This window comes from Haemaphysalis longicornis, unplaced genomic scaffold (genome assembly GCF_048455015.1).
Source record: "Haemaphysalis longicornis isolate Haplotype H1 unplaced genomic scaffold, Haemaphysalis longicornis Haplotype H1 scaffold_1, whole genome shotgun sequence".
Lineage (NCBI taxonomy): Eukaryota > Metazoa > Arthropoda > Arachnida > Ixodida > Ixodidae > Haemaphysalis > Haemaphysalis longicornis.
In genome coordinates this window covers 136,120,071-136,130,736 of record NW_027526203.1, presented here as the reverse complement: position 1 = coordinate 136,130,736, position 10,666 = coordinate 136,120,071, and the positions used below count along the sequence as shown (strand labels likewise).

At 48.5% G+C, this 10,666-nt stretch overlaps 1 protein-coding gene across 1 annotated transcript in view; it reads right to left on the bottom strand.

Moving 5' to 3' along the window:
* Positions 1-2,386: 2,386 nt before the first annotated feature.
* LOC144180608 (mitochondrial-processing peptidase subunit alpha-like) overlaps positions 2,387-10,666 on the bottom strand; it is a 44,198-nt gene continuing 35,918 nt past the window's right edge. The window contains exon 13 of the mRNA XM_077708928.1: positions 2,387-6,427. Coding sequence (XP_077565054.1) covers positions 6,252-6,427 — 176 coding nt within the window. The 3' untranslated portion in view covers positions 2,387-6,251. The remainder of the gene's footprint in view (positions 6,428-10,666) is intronic.

Here is a 10,666-nt window from a genome sequence, read left to right as displayed (position 1 = left end):
CCCACACAGTGCTTGGCTCCAAGAACAGTGCCTTGCTGGGCTCGCACTTGTTCTGCTTCAGCTAGTGTAGACATGCCTATAACTGCTTGTGCCACTGGTGGGACACTTGTGAGCAGCACCCCCCTTCCGGGGTCTGGAAATGACTCGGGGACAAAAGGGTTCACCCAGACCTGCTGACACAAAGGCCAGGAAGCTGTGCAGCCCTGCTGTCAGCACTTTGGTTCAGAAAAACACAAAACTGGGAGAGTGCACGTGCAGCAGTGGCACTGGGGCTATGCCTCAGTTCACTTCCCTGCGAGCCACTCGCAATAATTTCTCGCCCATTGACGATACCGTAGAACAGCCCGTCCTCGTTGACGGGATGCATCTCAAATGCTTAGTGAGGATATACAAGAAGAAAGTTGCACTGGGTACAGCTCAAAATTGCCAAGCTGGGGCATGCATGCATTTGCTGCGACACCGCCACTCCCGTCGTGTCAATGAACCAAAAGCAGTTTACTTGCCGCATGCCCATACCTGTGCACATCTTCGTTCCAGCGTCTATGCCCGCATCAGTCCAGTGCCGCCAATTTCAAACCGGCCATCAAACGTATCCTTCCCAAAGATCGACCACCACTCCCTAACGGAATTTGAGGATGTAATAAACCCATATACTTAAATTTGCCACCACAATGCATCACAAAAGCATGACAGGTGGAGTGTTGGACAGACATACAGTCCAGGCTTTGCATCGAAAAACATGCAGCAAGCTTCATGATGCTACAAATGCTGGGAAGCACGGACCATGGTGAGCCCAACTGAATGATACCTGTACAGGTCACGAGCCATTTCTATGGTCTTGCCCCTGCATAGACGTGTGCAACCTTGTGGCCAACAGTGAGCTTGACTCGCCCACAGTCCGTGGGGTGCCAGCCATCATTGGCGCCTCACTGCTTTCTTGCCCACGTGCCATGGCAGCACTCTTACCTTGCAGCTAGCGACAGCTCAGTGTGGTTTTGGCAGTCTTACTGCAGCTTCCTTTGAAGACTGCACAAAGATGTTTGCTTTGCGACGGTTAACCTTGATGCAACGAATTCGCTACAATGATGAGTCAATGTTTTTTGCCCGTTTTCTAAAAAATTGGCTGGAGAAGTGCACTAATTTAAAGAATTTCGCCCGCACCACAGACTGCCCTGTGTTTCCAATAGTGAGTGCGGTGCCAGTTAGGTGCTTGGCCTGCTTGTCGCCATGTGGTCGCGCGTCTTCACTGCTACCTGTGGTGTCGGTTCGTCGGTGATGAGTACTGCTGCCAGAAAACAAGAAGTTTTGTTATTCCAAGACAAGCTCACTATTTTAAATGCTGTGTCCGCCGTCGAGAAACAAGGTCACCGCCGGTACAGTGTCCCAGTTAGCATCTCCTCAAGTTTTGAGTGTGGAAAAGAGCATCAAGTTCGCGAAAAGGCGCCCTTTGAGCATAAGTTTGGTTCATGAAATGCGTTAAGTGATACTTTTAAGTTATGTTCGTGAATATGGGGCTGTGTAGCTGGCGCAAATCACGTAGTTCTTCAGTGTGAAATAAACACTTGAAGGACGAGTTCAGCATCGCTGATGTGTAGCATTCTGGTTTTGTTTCTGCTTCATTCACGCGAGATTTAACTCGAAACCTGCGTGTAATGAAAAAAAAAAACAAATTTCTGTCAACTTCGCTATATCCAGGTTTAAGTGTACCATGCTTACTCGAATGTAACGTGCACCCGATTTTTGAGTCTGGTACAAAAAAAAAAAAAAAAAAAACGTGCACAAGTTTTCTTTCAGGACGAGCTATGTATGAATGCAAGAACCCTCAGGTGGCAACATCCTGCAGGGATGCTGCCACTAGGGCTCCTTCTCCTTGGCCGGGTTAAAGTGTGCAAGCAAGCGGGCTCCCTGTCTGAGAAGGGGGCCATCCGCTAGGTTCCCCTGTGAATCTTCATGGGCACAACTAGGGCCCCTCACGCCGGCCACATGCGACCACACCCACCTGAAAGATGCCTCCCATGTGCATCTTTGCTGCCTGGGTGTGTTGCCGTAGTGTGAAACACCTTGCACGCAGCAGGCGCCTTCCTTCTGCGTGGAAAGACAAACCTCTGCATCGTTTTTCTGTTGCCATCATCAAGTGGTCGCTGCCACAGTCCCAGCAATCTTTTGAGCTTTGCTCCCCGAAATGCAGAGTTATGGTTGCCCGGTTATGTCAATAATGACAAGCGGTTAGCACTGTTTCAGCTGGTTCTCGATTGTAAGGCTTTCCTGGAAAACCAGTCCGCGTTAGCATTGAGTAATTGAAGTAGCATTCTTTGAAATAAGCTTTAAAAGAGCACCAAGCAGGCTTTGCTCCACCACTGCGCACAGAAACCCGAGGCACACGATAGAAAAAAAAATACCGAGTGCCACCTGACGTGGTGGCCCTTTATTGACAATCGTGTCTACACAGCCAAACTGCCAATCGCAGCCACAGCCTGGCCCCACCACACAGAACCAGTGTCCTTCACAGTACATAAACCACTCTAGTCACCCTGCTCATAAAGGGGCACTTTACTGAGACTGCGGTCCCCAGAACACCAGCCAAAGAGGCCAAACGCTGGCCCAGCACCTTCTACTGCAGGGAAAAGTCTCGGCAGGGGGGATAATCAGCGAGACACGCCTGTTACAGCCACCCTTGTTTTCTTTTTTGCTCTTTTTCAAATCTGGCAACTGACATTACTGCAGGTTCCCTTGGCTGCTGCGCCGTGGTATCTAGTCAGTGTAACTGGAGGTCATACAAGGCCACCCTGCCCTCTTCCTCACAGCAGGCACTTCCAGACACGTTTGGCCCATTCAGGGAATGGCTGCCAGAACAAGTGCTGCCACCCCAATGAAAACTTCACACAATCAGGCTACACTAAAAGGAAACCGATGGAAGAGTTTGCATTGCCCCAGTGACGGCCCAGGGACAAGTTGGTGCAACCAACGGCCGCCAAGAAACACAATGGTGCGACTGTAGTGGTGGGGCCTATGGTTCCATTTAACTGCACTGCATGAATGCAAGAGCGGGGTTGACAGGCACCGATTCCTGCGTCTGGTGCCCCACTGCTGACGTGCGCTGAGTAGCAGGACAACTAAAAGTGTGCGGATATCTCTCTTGATGAGAACCTCCCTAGGAACCACACTGAAGGGCTATCGAAATAAACCAAGAAAGTGCATGCTCTGGATGCTCCCTTCAATGCAATGCCGCTCGACTCTTGAGCGTGTTGTAAAGCTGCGTACTCATGAAGGAATGTTTTTCAATGCTGAATACGTGAGGTTCTAAAGCAAAGCAGAGTCAAGTAAGTGGGGTGTGTCGTCTTGTTTCGTGTCTTGTGTCCTGTGTCGTCTTGTCGTCTTGACACTAAGCCCCGACACGGATAACTATGGCATGTTTCTTGGCGGGGGAAAACAAAAACAAAAAACGAGAACACCAGAGATGGATGGGGACGGGACTGGCGCTACACTACATCAACTGAATATTACACCGCAATGTATCGTAAACTCACTGCGCCCCCAAAATCTCATGCTTCTGTGCACATCACAGTACTATGAACAGTTCTTGTACAGATTTTTTGACAGTGCCAGTGAAGGCGTGCGAACACACCTCTCCGCTTCATTATTAATTTGGTGGCCTGAGTATTAATTTGGTAAAATATATCAAATTAACAATGAGGCAGAGAGATGTGTACGCACACCTTCACTGGCACTGTCAAAATAAAAAAGAACTCGGCTATCTAACTAAGAACTGTGCATAGGAAGGTGATGTGCACAGAAACATGGGATTGTGGGGGCGCTGTGAGTTTAAAACTCAATGCTGTGTAATATTCAGTTGTTAACAAGCTGTTTACCAAAGTTATAGTTAGCCACATAGGTGACAACCTGGATTCCCAACAACCCAGGGAGCAGGCTTGATTTAGGAAAGGGTACTCAACCATGGATCACATTCATGTTGTCAATCAAGTGATAAAAAAATCCGCAGAGTATACTAAACCCCTCTACATGGCATTTATAGATGATGAGAAAGCGTTTGACTCTGTACACACCGCAGTCAAGCTAAAAGCGTTAAAAGAAGAGGCAATAGAAGAAACCTACATCAACCTTCTAGACAACATATATAAGGACTGTACAGGCAGGATAACACTTCACAAGCAAAGCAATAAATTCCCAATTCGAAAGGGAAAGACGGGGAAATACCATCTCGCCAAAACTGTTCACAGCATGTATGCAGGGGGCATTTAGAAAGCTTGACTGGGAAAACACAGGAATATGGATAAACAAAGAATACTTGAAGTCATTTGAGGTTTGCGGACGACATAGCCCTGCTGAGTGAGACTGCAGAACATCTGCAAACAATGCTAGAGGAACTATAATCAGAAAGCATAAAAATAAAAATAAATATGGATAAAGATAAATATGAATAAATATAAAGCATGAAAAATAAGCATGCCGAAAGCACCGTCTTCAGCTTAGGAAACAAAACACTAGAAGAAGTAAAGGAATATAACTACCTCCGACAGGTGGTTATCCGGCGCAGAATAAGCATGGGCTAGGGAGCACTCGGTGAGCACTCCCAAATAATGAAAAGTAAGCCAAGTGTGTCACTCAAAAGAAAAATCTACAACCAGTACACACTACCAGTTGGGACATACAGAGCTGAAACTGGCGCCTTACTAAACAACTAGAAAGCAAACTTAGGTTAGCTCAACGGGCCACGGAACGAATAATGTTAGGAGTAGTAAGACTTAAAGACTGGAAACGAGCTACATGGATCAGAGGACAAACTAGAGTTGACGATATCATAGTTCAAGTAAATAAAAAGAAATGGAGTTGGGCTGGCCCTGTAGTGAGACGAATAGGCAACCGTTGGACAACTAGAGTACCTAAATGAGTGGATACCAAGAGGTGGGTGTGGAAGCAGGAGAACGCCAATAACACAATGGAGGGGTGAAATAGGGAAATTCGGTGGCCAACAGTGGACTCGAGCAGTGCAGGACTGGAACAGTTGGAGGTCCATGGGTGAGGCCTTTGCCCTGCAGTGGGCCCCGAGTAGGCTGTTGGTGATGATGATGATTATGATGTAGTCTAGCATCAGTCCCGTCCCCATTCTCCTCTGGTGTTTTGCGCTAGGAAACATTCCCGAGTGATCCCAGTACCGAGCAACTTGCCTGGCTGTCCACACCCTGACCAGCTAGATTACGGGGCACACTGGTCTTCAACCAAAAAACTTTATTTTTACAGTTATGATGATAAAAATTGGGGGGAAATGTGTAGGTTTTGATTCTCATTGTAGATATAAAATTTGTATTAGTGTAAAACGAGTACACATTCAAATTTATTTGGATTTTCATAGTTGGTTTTTTGACAGCTTTCGTAAAAGAACTACCCGAGTGATGCAGCTGAACAGGGTACCAGTGAACTGTGCACAAATCAAGGAGTGCAATAAGACTAACAGTATCATTCTACCTGGTCTGTAGCAGAAATTACGACTGAAGTTTGGGCTTGGAATGCAAAAGCTGTCAAAAAATCAACTATGAAAATCCAAATAAATTTGAATGTGTACTCGTTTTACACTAATACAAATTTTATATCTAAAATGAGAATTAAAATCTACACATGTCCCCCAATTTTTATCATCATAACTGTAAAAATAAAGTTTTTGATCAAGGACCCGTGTGCCCCCTAAACACAGTTTTACTTGAAATGCAGATGTAGGCACCTTTCTTTCGCACCCTAGGTAAAAAAGAAATAAAGGTGGGGGGAAATGCTGCACGAACCCTGTGAGAAAATTGCCGACTGGACTACGGCGAGTGAACAGTCATCCTAGCAGTCTCAATACACGAACGAAAGGCCACGGCAACCACACCGTCACAAAGCCGTTACACCTCCATCCAGAGCACGCCTTTTCTGCTCCACTCAGAGTGACTAAATTTGTGACTGCATGGTACTCGCACTGCCATTCTGTTCCCACAACACCAGCAGGCCCGACTGGCCTTGCTTGTGCACGAAGAGGAATCAAAACGTGACACCGGTTGTGAGGTCATTTTTCAAAAACAAGTCCTTCAGCGGCAGTTTGCTACACACAGCCCATACAGTTGCTTCGTGTGCACTCGCCCCCCTGCAACACTGCACGCACTACTGTTGCACTTTTATTTAATTCACATTTCGACGGTGGCTGGAGCACCCCCTCTCTCGAGGAGGTGGAGGCAGAGACTAGGAAAGGGGGCGGGGCGTCACTGGCCGAAGAGGGAGAAGCGGCGGGGGGGCAGGGCGCCGTCCTTGCTGAGCAGGCCCGCCTCGATGTCCTCGACGGGGGGCAGGCCCCGGATGTTGCCCAGCGCTGCCACCGATGCCCGCGTGCCCAGCATGCGTTGCACCACCCGCTCGATGTCCGCCGCCCCAATCTGGCCTGCAGGGCACACCAGGGGTCGAACTCACTACTCCACCCACACCAACCACTTCACCCATAATACGGCAGCTCCGACACTGACGACAAATTCCAGTGCAAGTTTCACACATGTCGCTAACGCCATTTCTAGTGTCTAGGTTACAGAGTACCGGCACTCTTTTCTCCTATTGTTCCGTGCCACCACCGTGATCATTGGTCAGTTCGTGTCACGTGACATTTTTAAGTGCAGAGCACTTTATAGGCTCGCCTTGTCGTCGTAGCTCGCTAACGGTCGATGCGACTGCCGGAATCAGGCGGCGCACCGAGATAACGGACCCAAGTACAGCCTGATGTACCGTCGTCGGGGGGTCACGCTGAGGCTTCAAAAACTACGCGGTTTAAATAGTCGTAACCGCTCGAAACTTGTGAACCGCTGGCGCATGTCATACATCTCCCCGTTGTTTAGCGCAAAGAAAACTGCAGGTACATTTCAGGCAAAATCTGTGAATATAACCGGCAGCCCCCACGTTCGTTTAGCTAGGAACGCTCGTTGGGTTGTTTTTTTACGATAGTAAGCGAAAACAGCGGCCGTGCAAGAAAAAAAATAACGCATTCGAAATGACATAAAACAGCTCCACCAAACAAAATTAAATCAAGCACAGAAAGAACAGAACTCCCGCTGGCGATGTTTCAGGCAGGGGGCGTGCGAGCACTGCGAAGGCGGGAAATTCGAAATGCATTGGGTGGCAGCAGTGAGTGGATAACGGCGCTGCAGCACATTATGGCAAATAATAAAATAGCAATAATTACAACACAGTAAGCACAGTCAACCCACAGGAGCACGCCGTGATATTTTATCGCGAAGCAAACGCGACCACAACACACACACAGCTTCGGCTGCCAGTCTGGCTGCAAAACTTCATTCGGGCAGACAGCGCTACGTAAGGGAGCAAAAAGCTTGCTCTATCAGATGCAAATTACTGTCTACAGAAGAGCGAAACCGTGAAAAGCCAACAGGCTACTTGCCACCATGACGTAAACAAGGAGGTAACAGACGCATGACTACGGCACACCTGCAATAACCATCGCAACCGCCACCTGCACAGCAGCTTGCGAATGTCGGCACAGCTTGAACAACGCCGCCTGTATAAACATTGCCTAGCGCGTTGCGCGCTTTTCAATGGGAAGGGTAGGGACGCTTAGTTCAGGCACTCATCCGCTACGTGGCGCGCGCCGGCGGACGTCCCCGCCTTACATCACTGTTCGCGAGTCGCGAACGCTGCACCCACTTCTACGATGTGTGCCTGTCAGCTTGCCTCTTGGGTTTCAAGAGCCATTTCGCTCACATAGACGCAACAGGGCGCTAGTTCTGGGGCGCGCTCTGGATCTCGTTCAGCGTGTCACTCGCTTCACACCTGCTGCATTTTTCGAAAAATGACTCACGCAGGACGAACTGAAATAGTGTAAGAACATATTAATTGTCCGCTAGACAAATAGCAAACAGAAAAACGATATTTTTGGATGGTACGGCCATTATTGTACTGATATTTGTCTCTCTGGAGGAATTAGGGAACAAAAAATTGTGTGCACAGTTTTTGTTCAGGCACTCATCACCATTACTTTCCAAAAATATCACAAGCTTGTAAATTTCTGAAGATTATAGAAAACAAAAGAATAAGCAGCTGACGGCCCAGCCACGCTGTCCGGGCGCTTCTACAGTACAGTCCTTAATTTTAAACGATCGTACCGATGCAGAGCGCGAACAGCAGGGACAAAACAAGGCCGAAATGCGGAGGGGACAGAGTGGGGGATGCCCCACTCAGAAAGTTTCGGGGCCCGTGATCCAAGTAGGTAAGTGCGCAAAGCCGGCATCAGCCTGCGGCAGCACAAGTGATTCTGCATCCGTGGCAAAGGCAGTTTTATCAGTGTTAGACCAAGACAGACAGGTATGGTGAAAAACAAGAAGGCGTAGGAGCGCCGCCTGGAGAACGCTAAACAAACTGGCAACTATTATGCATAGTTTCCAAAGAGTGGCGCTGGCCGACGGACATGAAAGCACGCAGGAAGGCTACGGAGCGGAAAAGGGTAGGAGAGAGCAACAGGAGAGTGTCTGTTTGGCCATTTTTCGCTCACATGTTAGGCAATGATTATACAGGAGGCGTTGGCTTGAATTATAAAAGTGAACATGTAAAGAAAGATTTTACATGTTTCTCTGTGAGCTTGTGTGCGTGCTTCTCGTTCTGTTGTTCGTCATGTGAGTCTGGTATATTCATTTTGTGTGGATGCCAATCCATCTATTTAGACTAACTTCAGTTTTGCCTTTGCACTCGTGTCGCCGGCTACTCTTACAATTTTTTTTTTGTTAGATGCTTTATTAGTGTTTCTGCCACTAGTGGCGTGATGTTAAGTTACTGAGATTGTCGACGGTGTCAGCAATCACGCCAAGATAAAAACACTGCACAGAAACTTTTCTCTTTGGGCCACATTTTTTATGCAAGGTAACACAAAAGTAAGTTCGCAAAAAGAAAAACAAGGGGCGGGTTCATTGCGTGAGTGCATTCATTACCCAAGTAAATACGGTATACCACCAACCACCAAACCTTATAGTGCCCCGAGACGAGTCATCCACCCGCCATATCACGGTCAACCACTGCTGTGCAACCTTCCACACCTCCACTAGCTTTGCCACCACCGAGAGGATGATAACCCTCTTCCTCCAACTTCAGGAAATGCCCCAAAACATACAGCAATAAATGCAACTCGGCAAACCTTGGAAGGACCTCCTCCCCCTCCGAACCCCCACAGACATTATGGCCACAAAGGTCACAGGCAGCATTCCCACTAGTACTGACCAACACATCACCCTTGCTTGCCCTCCTAGCTTTCCAGGCCACCCTAGGGGCCCTGCAACCCCACTTTGAATGCTCCCCCTACTCTGAAAACTGTCTCTGCGAGGATATACCACCACTTGAGGGTCACACCACCTCCCCACTGTCGCTGCCATGAGGGTTGACGCCATTTCCCCATTCCAGGGAACAGAAGAGCCAGACCTACGTGTCAGTAGGTGCTGTGTGCAGTGTTGTACTGGGCAGCATGCCACCTGTGTTTGGTCAAATTGGACAAGCTCCGTATGGCATGAGAAAAGGGGACCACACGCATTGTTGTAGCCAGAGCCTCAAAGAGTGCCTTTAGGCCCCCCATTAATGCATATGGCTCGAATTGTTGGCTGGTTCACCCCGGGGAAGGTGTGCAAAGGTGTGCAAAGAGTTACAAGTTTGCTCAGGAGGATTGTCCCAACTGCAACTCCTTCGGTTCGTAACTGGACAGAGGTTCTGACAGGACAATGGGTTCTGCTTAAGTCGTGCAATACAGCCAAACCCCAATGAGTATTAGTACAGCGTGAGGAAGTTTGTGTTCAGTATAAATGAAGGTGTGCAGTGCTGGGCCAGCATTCCCACACGATTTGGTCTTTCATGAGTGCACGATGTTCTGGTGCATGCATGTGTAACCCTTACGGGAGCTGGGCATGGCTGAACTGCGACTCTTGGCCACGGCTGTTCTCCCTGCCACTCACGAGAGCAGTGCCGATCCCTGGGCATGCATCGAGCTCTCTGGTGGGGCCATCAACGCAGCCCCCAGGAGACATGGCAGGGGTCGGTACCGTGCCCCTGCCGCTGACACCCCCAGCGGCAGCGAGGGTTCGGAACGTGTGGACAGGTTGGCATCTGAGACAGCCTGCAGTGATTGACTCTGGTAGAGGGCTCGGCCGAATGCTAGTGCCTCGTCATGGTCCAATTGCTGCGACCCTTTCGTCGCACATCCCCTCAAAAAGATCGGCTTCTCTTTTGCACTGATGAGGCAAGTTTCAGAGATGACGCCTTGCGATCAGTTGGTGTACACTGATCGTGATGAATATTCTCATGATTTGTTAGCGACTTTGATTAGTATGAGTCCTGATGTTAGTTTTTTGGCTTTGCAGGACTGTCTAACAATTCCCTTGATGAATTTTGCGATAATAAATAGTTACTGGTATCCCAGGTTTAGTGATTGCATGATTAGGAAGTTTTCAGAGCTTTGGAAGTTAATGTGAGGTCGAGGTTGGAACATAGCCAAGCAGTTCGGAGCAAGCCCTTCTCAGGGCCCTATCATTTGGTGAGGCTTTAGAAAGACCATAAATAAAAGATAAATAAAAGCTGGGGACTGGGGAACAGAATCCACTCTGCCTTTTCTAATATCCACCCAGTAAGCTAAACAGACAGG